This window comes from Macrobrachium nipponense, chromosome 34, assembly GCF_015104395.2.
Source record: "Macrobrachium nipponense isolate FS-2020 chromosome 34, ASM1510439v2, whole genome shotgun sequence".
Taxonomy (NCBI): domain Eukaryota; kingdom Metazoa; phylum Arthropoda; class Malacostraca; order Decapoda; family Palaemonidae; genus Macrobrachium; species Macrobrachium nipponense.
Genome location: NC_061095.1, coordinates 2,558,241 through 2,573,197, shown reverse-complemented (window position 1 = coordinate 2,573,197; position 14,957 = coordinate 2,558,241). Strand labels below are relative to the sequence as shown.

The following is a 14,957-nucleotide window of genomic DNA, read 5'->3' as shown; positions in this document are numbered from 1 at the left end:
TGTGTCTGCTTTCTGGTCACTAAAGGCTTCGAGCCTGAGCTAACTAATTTTGTTTACCACTGAATGGTTAATAAACCTTCCAGTACATTCATTCCATGACTATTGTCAAGATTGATTTGGTCAACGACACCAATGTCTGAATGAAACAGGCAATCATCAGCAGCTGAACAACTATCACTAGCGCCATTGAATCCAAGGAATATTTTATAAAATAATGGGGCATTTAAATTATTTACAACAGATTCTTCACAAGTAGTCAGTGGAAATATTCTAAGTTATAAATTACGTCTCGAAAACCATTAAAAATTCACTGTAAACTAATATATGAACATGGATTCTAAATAAAGCGCTTTTTTAAAAACCAGTTTCATCTAATTTTCTGTATATACCGGATGCCGGAACAAAATTAAAAAATAAAATAAAATAAAATCAGGTAAATCTAACTAATAACTTCGCGTCGGGTATTTCTTTGGAAATTACAGTTTCCTATAGTATTCTGGTTGCTTACTAAGAATTTGCCGTATTTTTGGGCGGTCGACTGTAACTCCCAGGGGCCAGTACTAAACACGGCGAAATACATTGGACGCCCCAATCCTTAGTGGATGTCGTACTCGCGGTTACGTTCCTTGCAGTCCGTACGGAGTTATTCCTTAGAATTACCCATAATAATAAATAAACTATACAATTAAAAATTACGAACTCCAGTATTCGCTGATTTCAAGAGACTAAGAACGGATAAGATCATTTAAATTCGTATATTTAATAGCTGATGCCAATACCTCAAGATTTCAGCAACAATGGGCGCCGGATAGACTAGAGAAATCAGTATAAAACAAACTTCTACAGAATAGGTATTAACCACTATTTGGAAACCCTCGTAAACATCAGCAATATACCATACCTTAACAGAAATTAAAAAATTCCAATTGTATGGCTACGAAGGAAATACTAAAATAACCGTAAAATAAAATTTGGAACAAGTTTCACTTAAAATTGGAACTAGGGGACGCCGTGTTTAGGACCAGCCCCTCAGCGATAATCTTAAAAACTAGTCAATACCTCAAAGTATCTCACCCGTACTGCATTATATACACTTTATTTTATCAAAAAATATAAACGTTCTGTAGTGCTCACTTAACTTAAAAAGGAAGTTTTCAAGAAACATCTAAAAACTATTCATTAAAATAAAAAAATCCAGTTGAATTATTTATTCTACATCTAAAAATTTCTTGAATAACAACTATACTCGTAAGGTCAATTTTATTAACTTCTAATAACAGGTTAACTGTTAATTTGAATCTCACTATTATTAACACATTGTAAGGTTTATTGTTAATCACAGTTTATTAACTTGTGTGGTCATTATTTACTTATCTTTTAAGGTACTATTAAGTTCACCAATGGATTCTTAGTTCACAATACAGTTATATACATTTTTCATTGTCATCTTTATATATAAATTTCTATTAGGCTATACCTTGCTATAGGTACTCAGTTTTTTGATTGATTGATTGATTATGGAATTTAGGGCATAGCCCAAGCGCTGGGACCTGCAAAGGTCATTCAGCGCTGCTCAGTTTTTTGGGGGGGCTGCTGTTCATGAATAAACTAACTATGATTATTACTTTAAGGAGACACAAGATATCAGCAGTAAAATAAAAATAAAAATTAAATGAATAAACGAAAAGGGATCAAACGGCATGATACTCAAATCTTTAAATATTTCTTTTTTTAGTAATTTTAGGGAGAATTTTTTTTCTGCTCATGAAACCTACTTCATTATTCGTATGATTAGTCGATCTTTCTACATTCGTACTCTGGCAAAAACTATAATCTTTTTATTATATTTTTGTTAGTTTATTGATTTAAACACAAGATCCTCTCTTGATAAAAAAAAAAAAAAAAAAAAAAAAAAAACAATCTTATCATGTGAGGTTTACCAAGCATAAAAGAAAATGGGCCAAATGGGTACTCAAAGAAAACGATAATAGCGCTAACTAATATATAAACACGATTTAACCCATTGACGACATCAAATTTTAGTCCTAAAGTTTAGTCAAGTTGAAGTAATAAAACGGAAGATTGATAAGCAATGTTTTTATAAATTGATAATTAAGACTTTTTTTTACAGTAAACAGCCTAGGTCTAAATTCAGGACCCTTATGTCTTTGTAATCTATTAACCCTTAAACGCCGAAGCGGTAAAAAAAAAAAATGTCTCCCGTGTGCCGGAGGTGTTTCAGAGTGAGCGCCGAAGCGGAAAAAATATTTTTTTCAAAAATTCACAGCGCGCTTAGTTTTCAAGATTAAGAGTTCATTTTTGGCTCCTTTTTTTGTCATTGGCTGAAGTTTAGTATGCAATCATCAGAAATGAAAAAAATTATCATTATCATATATAAATAATGCGATATATGATAGCGCAAAAACGAAATTTCATATATAATTGTATTCAAATCGCGCTGTGCGCAAAACGGTTAAAGGTAACGAGTTACTTCTTTTTTTGTTGTAATGTACACTAAATTGCGATCATTTTGGTATATAACACATCGTAAAACGATAAAAGCAACACAGAGAAAATATTATCACAAAATAATGCATGAATTCGTAACGCACGGACGTAAACAGATATTTTTTTCAAAAATTCACCATAAATCTAAATATTGTCCTAGAGAGTTCCAATTTCTTTCAAAATGAAGACAAATGATTGAATATTACTGTACTATAAGAATATTAGCTTACAAATGCAGTTTTCGACCATATCTGACTAGGTAAAGTTGACCGAATGTCGAATTTTTTATATATATATTTTTTATATGCAATTATTTCGGAAATAAGAAAAGCTACAACCTTCAAATATTTTTCGTTTTATTCTACATGAAATTGCGCACATTTTCATATATAAAACTCTATGAAATGCCTAATATGAAACGGAGCAAATATTCCGAGAATGGAACGTACGCATTTCAGAGATTTGTGGCTGAGAATCCGCGTGCTGAGAGAAGGAAAGATTTTTTTTTAAATTCACCATAAATCTAAATATTGTGCTAGAGACTTCGAATTTGTTTCAAGATGAAGATAAATGACTGAATATTACTAGACTGTAAGAGTTTTTAGCTTACAATTGCGTTTTTCGACCATTTCGGTAGAGTCAAAGTTGACTGAACGTGGTTTTTTTTTCTATTTATCGTGATTTATATGCAAATATTTCAAAAATGAGAAAAGCTACAACCTTCAATTATTTTTTATTGAATTCTACATTAAATTGCGCACATTTTCATATATAAAACTTTATGTAACGGCTAATTTAAAATGGTGCAAACATTACCACAATCACACGTATGATTTTTTCGGAAGAGTTACCGCGCGGACGTAAAGAAAATGTTATTTTTTTCATAAATTCACCATAAATCGAAATAGTGTGCTAGAGACTTCCAATTTATTGCAAACTGAAGGTAAATGCTTGAATATTACTAGAATATAAGCGGTTTAGCTTACAATTGCGTTTTTCGACCATTTCGGTAGAGTCAAAGTTGACCGAAGGTTGAAAATTTGTCACATCATTTTTAATATGAAAATATTTCAAAATTGATAAAAGCTACAACCATGGGTTGTTTTTAGTTGTATTGTGCATGAAATTGCGCACATTTTCATATATAAAACTTTATGTAACGGCTAATTTAAAATGGTGCAAACATTACCACAATCGCATGTATGATTTTTTCGGAAGAGTTACCGCGCGGACGTAAGGAAAGTTTTTTCATAAATTCACCATAAATCGAAATATTGTGCTAGAGACTTCCAATTAGTTGCAAAATTAAGTTAAATGATTGAATATTACTAAAATATTAGAGTTTTAGCTTACAATTGCGTTTTTGTTTTTCGACCATTTCGATAGAGTCAAAGTTGACCGAAGGTTGAAATTTTGGCACTTATCGTTATTTATATGAAAATATCTCAAAACTGATAAAAGCTACAATCATGAGTATTTTTTTGTTGTATTTTTCATAAAAATGCGCACATTTTCATATATAATACTTCATGTAACGGCTAATTTAAAATGGTACAAAAATTATGTCAAAGTGACGAAATAATTTCCGAGATGTCAGATACTTTTTAGTGCAGCAAGAAAGAAATTCGCGCTTGCGCGCCTGCGTAACGATTGTAAACAAAACACCACCTTGATCCGTGAACTCCCAGCATCCCCCAAGGCGCGTGATTCAAGAGTTTTCGGCTGGTAGGCCTAAAAGTATTTTTCCGCGAATTTTTAAAAAAACTTTTGTATGTAGACGTAAAATACGTCCAGTCGGCACCCGAGAGACAAAAAATGTCGACGTAAAATACGTCCAGTTGGCGTTTAAGGGTTAACTCTCAACTCTTAACCCTTGTTGAATAAATCTGTCTTCTTTGAATCAACATTGGTTTAAAATTTGATAACCTGTGTGGTGCATTTATTCTAATGACTTATATTTAGATACCTCGTATACTTCTGAACTTTTTGTCTTGGTTAGTAATTTTTCCAAATTCTGTCGCCGAGAGTAAATATCCTTACTTCCGCACACCTCAGGCACTATTTGTTTTGCATATTCTCTGGTACACGCCAGAAATTATACAATGAATATAATTAACTAGCAGCGGTTACGAAACTTTACTCATTAACTATGCAAGTGTAGTAGTAGTATTTGGACTCCTAAGCACCTTGTTTCTTTCAATATCCAACACAAGTCTATAATCAAACCTTTCCAACAGTATATTTAGCCATTTTTTTGTACTGTACTCTCTTTCCAGTCACTGAAGGATTTAGTTTTCTATGGAATCTCTTAATTTGTGATAATTCACTGTTAACATCAATGTTTTTGTGTATAATTGACCCGTAAGAGTATCACTTTTAAAAGTTAGCTCTTGAGCAGGAGGCAATGGACAGATATAGCACCATTAAAGTACGACTACGAGACAACCATATGGCAGATGAGGTGGTAGCTGTTCGTGATTCATCTGATAGGTCTACATGTTCCAGCTTTACAATTTTTTTTTTCCTTTAACAATTACTTGACCTATTAACTTACTAAAAACATTTTTACTTGTACTTAATGGCTATTGTAAATCTTTCAGGAACACATCGGGAACCTTTCCTGGATTTTGTTCCCATTGAACACTTATCAGGCAACTATTAGCAGAACTACTACACTTAAGACAACCTACAATACCTTGTACTGGGGGATAGAAGCAAAATCAAGGCATATACTTTTGGTTTTTATATAAATTTACATTCTCACTGGAATTCTGTACAACATTCCTCTCATGTAAGGAACAAAATAGTTTTGCCATAAACTTGAAGAACCTCCATACTCCCGTCCTACAACAGACAATGGAACGTTTCAATTATAATGCTCTATACACAGCTCTTTTAAAAACTTAATTATAAATTATCTGCACGCCTCTTAACAGCCTGACTTCTTAGGTGCCCTGGGCAGCCAACTGTTCAGCCTTTGCGATGACATCATCGATGCCACCCTGCATGTAGAAGGCAGCCTCTGGCAAGTTGTCGTGCTTGCCTGACAAGATCTCCATGAAGCTCTGTGGGGAGAGAGTAGGAACATTTTATAAATAAAAACTGACAGGTTTCCTAGGCACACAATAAATCAGTTTTCAACATGAAGAATGGTACCTCTGGTGTGTGTGTGTGTGGTGAGAGAGAGAGAGAGAGAGAGAGAGAGCAGAGAGAGAGACGAGAAGAGAGATAGAGAGAGAGAGAGAAGAGAAGAGAGAGGAGAGAGAGAGAGAGAGAGAGAGAGAGGAAATACTAACTAGATATATTTGTCTAAAGGAGCCCAATTAATATCCTACTCTACTGCTAACATCCTATGAGTAAATGTTCTCTTAACAAAATGAAGCTGCACAAACAGTAACTAGAAGCTCCTTGACAAGGAATTTGTCTGGCAATATTACACAGAAATAACCTAACTATTGGTGTTCAAAGGCACATTCTTTGCAAGTGCATATCGGCATGAAGTTCCTATGCAGCTGTAAAAAAACAATTGACTAAATACAAAACACTTTAGCTTTCAACATCTTTCATACCTGAATGGTTTCGGGGAGGGAGACGAACTTTCCGCTGTAGCCAGTGAAGACCTCAGCGACCTGGAAGGGCTGGGACAGGAACTTCTGGATCTTACGGGCACGAGCAACAGTCAGCTTATCTTCTTCTGACAGTTCATCCATACCCAGGATAGCAATGATATCCTGAAGTGACTTGTGATCCTAAAAGAGAAATTAAGTGATGACAAAAAAAATCTTAAATGGAATATTCAGATTCATAATTAAGGAACAAAATCTTTGATGAAATTGCTACGAAATATACTATTCAGAATTGTCTAGGCTCCACTACACAGTATACATACAGTAACAATAAAGTACCAAGAGCCCTTACCTGCAAAATCTTCTGCACTGATCGAGCAACACCGTAGTGCTCGTGACCAATGATGTTGGGGTCCATGATACGTGAGATGGAATCGAGGGGATCCACAGCAGGGTAGATACCCAACTCGGCAATACCACGAGACAACACAGTGGTGGCGTCCAAGTGAGCGAAGGTGGTGGCCGGGGCAGGATCAGTCAAGTCGTCAGCAGGTACGTAAATGGCCTGCACGGAAGTGATGGATCCCTTCTTGGTGGTGGTAATTCGCTCCTGCATAGTACCCATGTCAGTGGCCAGGGTAGGCTGATAACCTACAGCAGATGGAATACGACCCAACAGGGCAGACACCTCAGAACCAGCCTGGGTGAAACGGAAAATGTTGTCGATGAAGAGCAGCACGTCCTGGCCCTCCTGGTCACGGAAGTATTCAGCAACAGTCAATCCAGTCAGGGCGACACGAGCACGGGCACCTGGGGGTTCGTTCATCTGACCGTACACCAGAGATACCTTTGAGGTGTCGTCCTTCAGGGAAATGACACCAGACTCAATCATTTCATGGTACAAGTCATTTCCTTCACGGGTACGTTCACCCACACCGGCAAACACAGAGTAACCACCATGAGCCTTGGCAACGTTGTTAATCAGTTCCATGATAAGTACAGTCTTGCCTACACCAGCACCACCAAACAGACCTGCAGTGAAATGAAAGCAATTATTGGGAGTTCCCCATTCCTGCAAAACAATATTACAGTATTTAATGCTCTTATGACTGTTGCTGTACAAATAGACAAACCAGTATGCATTTTCAAGATAAGTAATTATATGTCCTACACAAAAGAAAAATAAAAGGTTAATATTTCTGAAACTTGTCCAACTGTCACAGAAACCACTATCAATTAAACATATTCAAAAACACCTTAAGTTATTAAATACAAAGGGATTCTAAAAAATTAAGAATTTTTAGATTTCTCAATGCAATCTTACTCTGCAAAATCATAACCAAAGAATGTAACAAAAACTTTCTTAATGCCAGCAGTAGCCATTTACAGTTTATTTCAGTTGGCATCAATCCAATTATGGATACAACCATAGCATTTAACATTAATGGCCTTAAAAATTCTACTGTACAGTGTGGCTACGCTAAGAACACCCCATCAGGTTGTAGAATACTTACCAATCTTTCCACCCTTGGAGTAAGGGGCAAGCAAATCTACGACTTTAATGCCAGTCACCAGAATCTCCTGTTCTACAGACATGTCGACGAAATCTGGGGCCTCAGCGTGGATGGCTGCCACATGCTCAGTCTTGATTGGGCCACGTTCATCAATGGGTTCGCCTGTCAAAATGTATCATTGTTAGATGCAAAACAAGCAAGCAGAAAAAAAAAGTGGTAAATATTTAATGGCAAATGGCAAAAGCAGGATCATCATTCTATTAAGCTTGCTTTCTTATCACAGAGTGAAGTTCATATGCAGTGAAGCTAAATAGATATCCTGAGTGAACTATATAAGGGGCTTGAAGAGCACTGGAAAAAATTATACCTAGTAGTAGCCAGCTATTTTCCAGGTGATCACCGTCAACATAACAGATTCTTGCTCTTTTAAAACTCTTTTAAAGATCTTTTATTATCATTTTCAACTGAAAACAGCAATTTTTTTAAAAACTACTTACCAATAACATTCATGATACGTCCAAGGGTGCCAGGGCCCACAGGGATGGAAATGGGGTTACCAGTGTCAACGACAACATTGCCTCTGACAAGACCTTCTGTACCATCCATAGCAATGGTACGCACGGTGTTCTCTCCTGCGGGTTAAAAAGTTTCATCAGTCAACTGTACAAAGTATAAGATGACAGAAGCTATTATCATTTTCAATGATCAATTCATGTACAAATTGAATAATTTCTAACGGGTAAATTTTGAAAACTGTTAGGAGGCATTATGTAATAGTGCAACAACTCATTCTAACCATTTATGGACTTTATTTTCAAGCCTGCATAATTTTATCATGGCAAAGCCAATTTTAGTGTTATGTTAAAGTTGAATAAACATACTTTACAGGAAAAAAAAAAAAAAAAATCAAATGACAATATTGGAAATATCAAATCATTAACTGTAAATGACTTCCAGAAACAACTTGACTAGACTGCTGGGCTACTTACAAGATAAGTGATAAGTATTTTATAGTAATATGGTCCAAAATGGAAAAAACATAAAAATGACAAATTTCTACAAATCTTCAACTGACAATGTCTGAATCTCAGTCAACTATAGATTACTAGCAAAAACCACTTGGTAGCTTTACTCACCCAAATGCTGGGCTACTTCCAAGACCAGCCTGGGGTTGCGGTCTGCAACCTCCAAGGAGTTGAGGATGGGGGGCAGTTCTCCATCAAACTGGACGTCAACGACGGCACCAATGACAGCTACAACCTTTCCAGGGGCCACACCAGTCTGTGTGGCTGCCTCGGCCTTGGCGGCATAATTACGTTCTGGAACATACAAGTAAATTTTTAGAAACTATTGGCTTCAAAGTTCATGTGCATGGTAAAGGATGTCAGAGGCCTGGTTCTCATATATGTGAGCAATATGTCACGCAAAATCTTTACTCATCACTTGACTTTAGTAGAATTATAAAATTCCAGTCCCATACACTCTCCAAAAATACTGAGCATATGCAGTAACTACACATCACCCTAAGCTATTAAAGTCCATTTCCTTGAGAATAAGGACTCTGTCCCAGTTTTCTGATGCTATTCATAAGAATTTCACATATAGAGCCAAAGGACTTTCAATCTCAGTTATCCTATACCAGGCCACCAAATTTTACAGCAGAAAATAGCATGTTTCACCAAAATTAATATAGTAATGACCTTTATAATAATTTCTTTGATAGGGAAAGCTCTATTACATTTTGGGACCATTGTTAATTTGATAGCATAAGCACAATTAAGGATATGGTAATTCTAAGCCCGCATTCCGCGGTAAAGTAGACCATGGCAGTTGATGTTTTGGATCACCTGAAGATTAGCGACCTCTAATACCTCTCCTGAAGAAAATCGACCCCAATATTTTCCTCCTGAAGATAAACGACCCCTGCTTGTTGGTGTCTCCAATCTTCAGGTGACCCACTTTAGCTCATGTTATTGAAAAAAGGAGAAAAAAAAAATATATATATATTCATTAAAAACTACTTTATTAAAGATTTGTTAAAAACACAAATTTAAAAAGCGTATTGTCTTGCAATTTCAGTACAAAAATAATCAAAACTACTGTAACCCGTGGCTAGCGCAACATTACCTCTTGCCAGAACATACCAAGCTTGCCAAGAATCTTTAAATATGCGGATAAGGCGCAAAGTGCTGTGCTGCCACGGCCTTACTGTAACCCCTGTTAATTCCTCACCTTAAGAAAAGTGACCCCAATATTTTCCACCTGAAGAAAAGCGACCCCAGCGTGTGTTAGGGATTTTCTTCAGGTGATCCGACGTTTTCCTATATTTTACTTACTGAAGAAGAATTTGAAGTAATATTTTTTCAGCCGACTGTAATTAAACCGTGATTTACCTTTGAAGACTACATGACGATACAAGGGGAGGGATGTACCGACGTACAGAGTTCAAGGGTAAATAACAGATTGGTTACAATTTACTGGCAAAATATTACCTTAAACTCTTGTAAAAAAAGTAAAATAACAGGAAAACGTCAACTGCCATAGTCTACTTCGACTGACAACCTTCAAAGTTTTGGTTCGGGGCCAAGAAACTTAAACAAACCACCATATTTGAATTCTGGTAGGGGGTGTGGGATACGTAACTACCAGGGAGTGTAACATATAGGTTATGATACTATCCTAACAAATCTAACCTAGCAGAACGTGTTACCTGTCCAGGGGGCGGTTAAGTGATAAGCCATTTTGTTTTCCCATAAGGATCTACCAATATATAATTAAACAATTTTCTAAGCACACTACTACTGCCAAGGTTATATTTAGCTAGAGTATTACAACCAATGGCAACATCTCTTGGGCTACCTTTACATGACTTCAATAGCCTCTATCCTAGCCTACTACAACCCCCCAAAATGAAAAATAAAAATTCACAAAAATCAAACATTCACCAACATTTTTTGGAGCTGTTTTTTGGTTATATTTAGCTAGAGCAGTGTTGTCCAAACTGGGGCCTGCGTACCCCTGGGGGTACTCAACAGATCATGAGGGTACGTGAACAAACAAGGAACACACACACACAACAGAAACATCCCATCAGTGAACATCACCCTCACATTAAGTTGTGTAAGAACTAATTTTCAAGCATTTTGTTATTAAATCATCATTTTTGTGTAATAAATTTGAATTTATTGACCACCACTCCTATAATGCAGTCTTTTCATAATTAAAATACTATTTGCATGATTATCCTAAATAAAACTGAGTTTGGTCAGCCATGGCGGGCGGGCGGGTAACAGTAGGACAAGGTAATAAAAGGTACAATAGGCGAAAATGTTTGGACAACACTGACCTAGAGTATTACAACCAATGAAAACATCTCTTGGGCTACATTAACAACTTCAATAGTTTCAACCTTAGCCCACTGCACCCCGGCCCCCCCAAATGAAAAATCAAAATTAACAGAATAGGTAGTATACATTCCTAACATTGGTCAGGGCTACAGTTAAGTAGAACAATTACAATAACAGGTTACCCTTGTCTAATCAAGGTTTCTAGCATAACCTACGGGTAGACCATGTCTCGATATGGGCATTCCGTCTAAGAAATGGGCATGGGCAGACCTAGACCACAAGCCAATTACAAAAAGAAGCCTAACGACTTATCATTGGTAGTTAAATTTTTTTTATTAATGCATTTTGCACACTAGATGGATATACCAAACTATACTCTTGTTTTTTTCCATCTGGCCATCCGCCTGTGGTGTTTTCGCGTGGAAACACTGCGTCCCGGCATTTGAATAGTTACACTATGTGTAAGTTTTAGGTAAATAAAAGGATATCTGGGTGTACATAAGCAACTGAAAAGTGTTTTAATAATTTACTGTATGCGAATTACACCGTTAATATTCGAAATAGGAGCCTGGGACGCAGTGTTACCATGCGCAAACACCACAGGCGGATGGACAGATGGTAAAAAAACAAGAGTATAGATGGATATACCTAACCTAGTAACTTCATGAACACGGTAGCATACCTAATGAGGGTGGACGAGCCGGCAACTAAACCGAGCCAATAAAAATATACTTTTGGGCCAAAATCCTTTCTATAACAACACTTTCGTTTTTAATAGCTCTTAAAATATAAAGCTCGTGTAACCTACTTATCTGGAGATCGTATAAACACTTACATACACACACTCAACATGGCGGCTATCAATCAGCTGATGAACGAAAACAATATCGACCATTTCTTGGCGATTACATTCACTGCAAAACCTCACAATGACAGAAATGGGTCTAAATTATTCAAAGCACAAGGTTTCTGGCGTTACATCAAAGGAACAAGGCAAGTGAATGGTTACAGAGCTTAAAAAGATGGCCATCTTCACCGGTACATCATCATAGACTATTACTTGGGGATTACAAGCGATTACGGAGATTACACCGTCTCAAAATAACATTATTACATAGTGGTTATTGACAGAATTAGGTTTCTGGCGTTAAATGTTTGAGAAGGGGCAGGAAAATGGTGAGAAATGTTAAAAAACCCTATGCCTCGAGCCGCCATGTTCACAGGTACCTATATACCAACAATACCGACTTCTTCGTGATCCCCCGAGATTACGGAGATTACAGATACCCACAATAACAGAATTGCACAGTGATTACTTATAGAATTGGGTTACTGGCGTTAAATGGAAGAGAAAGTGCAACAATAAGGAGAAGAAGGTTAAAATCCCCATCTCTCGAGCCGCCATGTTCACAGGTACACCAATATCGACTTATTTCTCCGCGATCCCATGTGATTACAGATGCCCACATTAACAGAATTACAGTGATTATTCATAGAATTAGGTTTCTGGCGTTATATCATAATGGGATGGCACGAGAAAGCTGTGAAAGATTAAAAACCTATCGCTAAAGCCGCCATATTCACCGGTAACACCAATCCATCGTCGCCGGCGGAGATGATGTCCGACATCTTTTCCTTCGATTTTCAAACCGACGCAAAACCAAACCACTAATTAACTCCATACTCACGGGTGGCGTAGATGGCAGGGATGGACTTGACGCCATTGTTCTGAAGATTGCTGGCCGCCAAGGCAGGCTTGGCAGCCTTTAAAACGGAGGAGCAGGCACGTCTTGCGGCACCCAACATGTCGACCGGGTGTGGGGGAGTCGAATCAAAGGAACAGCCGGCAGGACGATGGGTGATTCGGCACTAAAGCCGATCCGGCCGCTCGGCTCCCGTCGGCTTCGGTCGGCTATTGGCCGAATGCCACTTAGCGCTTTTTTTTTTAACAATTTCCAGTCATACATTCTGTCTATAGACGACTTTTATCCATTTTAAATTAATAAATACAATATTTTCTTCGTTATGTAAAAATTTTACGTCGTAAATCCTACTTTTATATTAGATATATTAATCTAAAATTAGATTTACGGTAACGCAATACGTTCGACGAGTGACAATTCGCGGTAATTTTCATTTTTTTACGTGGTTCGTTCAATGAACGATTTTGACTCATTCAAAACAAATATTATTTTTATTCTATTTATTTGAATGATTTTGTGGTTTATAACTGCTAATTGAAGCATTGATGAATGAAATAAATTGAGGATTTGGTGACGTCTGGCAGCTTGTTTCTCTCGTCAGCTGATCACAAGATGGAAAAATAATAAATATTGTACCCTCGGTATTTTCGGTCTGGCATTTTCCTTATTTATTCCAGTCAAACAACAAAATATGTAATGATTTACTATCTTGTAGTAATCAAAACTCCAAGTAGCTTAATTTACTAACAACTTACGTCATTAAAAAGAAGGTGACATCTTCACTTGGCAGGCAACCCAGTGCGCCTGCGTCTTATAGCAGACGATGCATTTCATCAGACGACAACATTATAGTGAACCATTTCATTCAAAAGTAGCATTAGTTAAAAAAAGTGAACCCTTTAATTACACAGTAACTTCTAGATTTAAATTGATATTTAGATAGTAAGATATAACTATTAAATACTGGAGTTATATAAACTTTTCAAAATAAATGTTTTCTCTCATTTGTCAGACGAACCGGCGGTTTCAATGATGTAACCAAAAAAAAAGTACTAAACCTTGGTCTCGAGTTTTTAATACCTTTATGTCTCTTTGCCGGACAGACTAATAACTTTATATCTATAGAATATTGTTTATAATAATTTAATTAAGGTATAGTTCTTATTTATGCTACAATAGAGTCTGTGTATATTACGAATGAGCTAAAACTGTGGCTTAATACTAAGTACTAACTTTTCTTGAAAAGTTGGAGAGATTTGGTAGGGCTTAACTTAGACTAAGCCGGCCTTATACCGGCACTCGCTCTTACCCAGAGGCTTTCTATAGGCTTCATATGGCAGTAAGAGCTACAAGAAGTATGATGTGGACCTCTGGATGCTACCCCATCAACCGAAACCGGTATGAGTTACATAATGAAGTTATCTTCATCTCTGGGATGAGTTTGGGTTTGATAAGAAAACTGGACTTAATGTCCAGGTCACATTTTGTTAAGAGAAAAAGTACGTATAATATTACCTCAAATATATGTATTTTTCTCATTGTATCCACTTAACCAATCGGGAAATCATAATTTATTGGGTGATAGGCGCCCACGTTTACATCTATTGGCAAAGTGACAATCCTTACCCCATCACTTGGATGAGACAGAACAACAACTAGGTGCCTGATGATGACTTTATGAACGTACAAGCGGCTGTTAGTTAATAACGAACAGCAAAACGGCTGTTACTTGTAAACCTTTGCAAGACAGCTGGTCAGAGTAGGTCTTATCCGAGTTTATAACAGATTGGAATGTAATATTCTTCGACATTTCAAACTTTGTCAAGTTACATCAATTAGAAAAGTATTTTAATACTTTTTCTTGCTTATATCAAAGCACAATTCGTAATAACTTTCGATAATTCCGCTTTTAAACTTTTACAGACACTTTATTAATGTTCCTTCGTGCGAATGCAGTAAATAAAATAGTGTAATTAGCTGTGATTCAAGTTATATATTTCATCTTGTCAAATGAACATGCGTATATAGAAAATGGGTCTGCCAGTACTATAGAAAACGTATTACTAAAATTTACGGGTAACTATGCAAAAGATATCTTCAAGCACGTCGAAGTAAGTGCTACTTAAATGTTTGAAAGTAAGCATCTATTCGACATTAAAAATGAACGAAGACATCTGACTGAACCTTTTGAACACTTCACTTTAGCAATTTAAGAATAGACTTACCTTAGCATTACTGTTTATATAATGGTTCTTTAATGGCATATCAAGTACCCCTGTCTATCTCTCTAGACTGACCAACTGCAACCACGTACATATA

General features: G+C 36.5%; 1 protein-coding gene across 1 annotated transcript; it reads right to left on the bottom strand.

The window, feature by feature from the left end:
* Positions 1–5,236: 5,236 nt before the first annotated feature.
* Positions 5,237–12,811, bottom strand: LOC135207824 (ATP synthase subunit beta, mitochondrial). Its single transcript, XM_064239680.1, has 7 exons — positions 12,624–12,811; positions 8,725–8,907; positions 8,086–8,220; positions 7,589–7,750; positions 6,427–7,106; positions 6,078–6,257; positions 5,237–5,573 (listed from the first exon to the last, which is right to left on the bottom strand). Exons 1-7 carry the CDS (start codon positions 12,739–12,741, stop codon positions 5,454–5,456), a joined length of 1,578 nt encoding a protein of 525 aa, XP_064095750.1. The 5' UTR covers positions 12,742–12,811; the 3' UTR covers positions 5,237–5,453.
* Between the last annotated feature and the right edge of the window lie 2,146 nt (positions 12,812–14,957).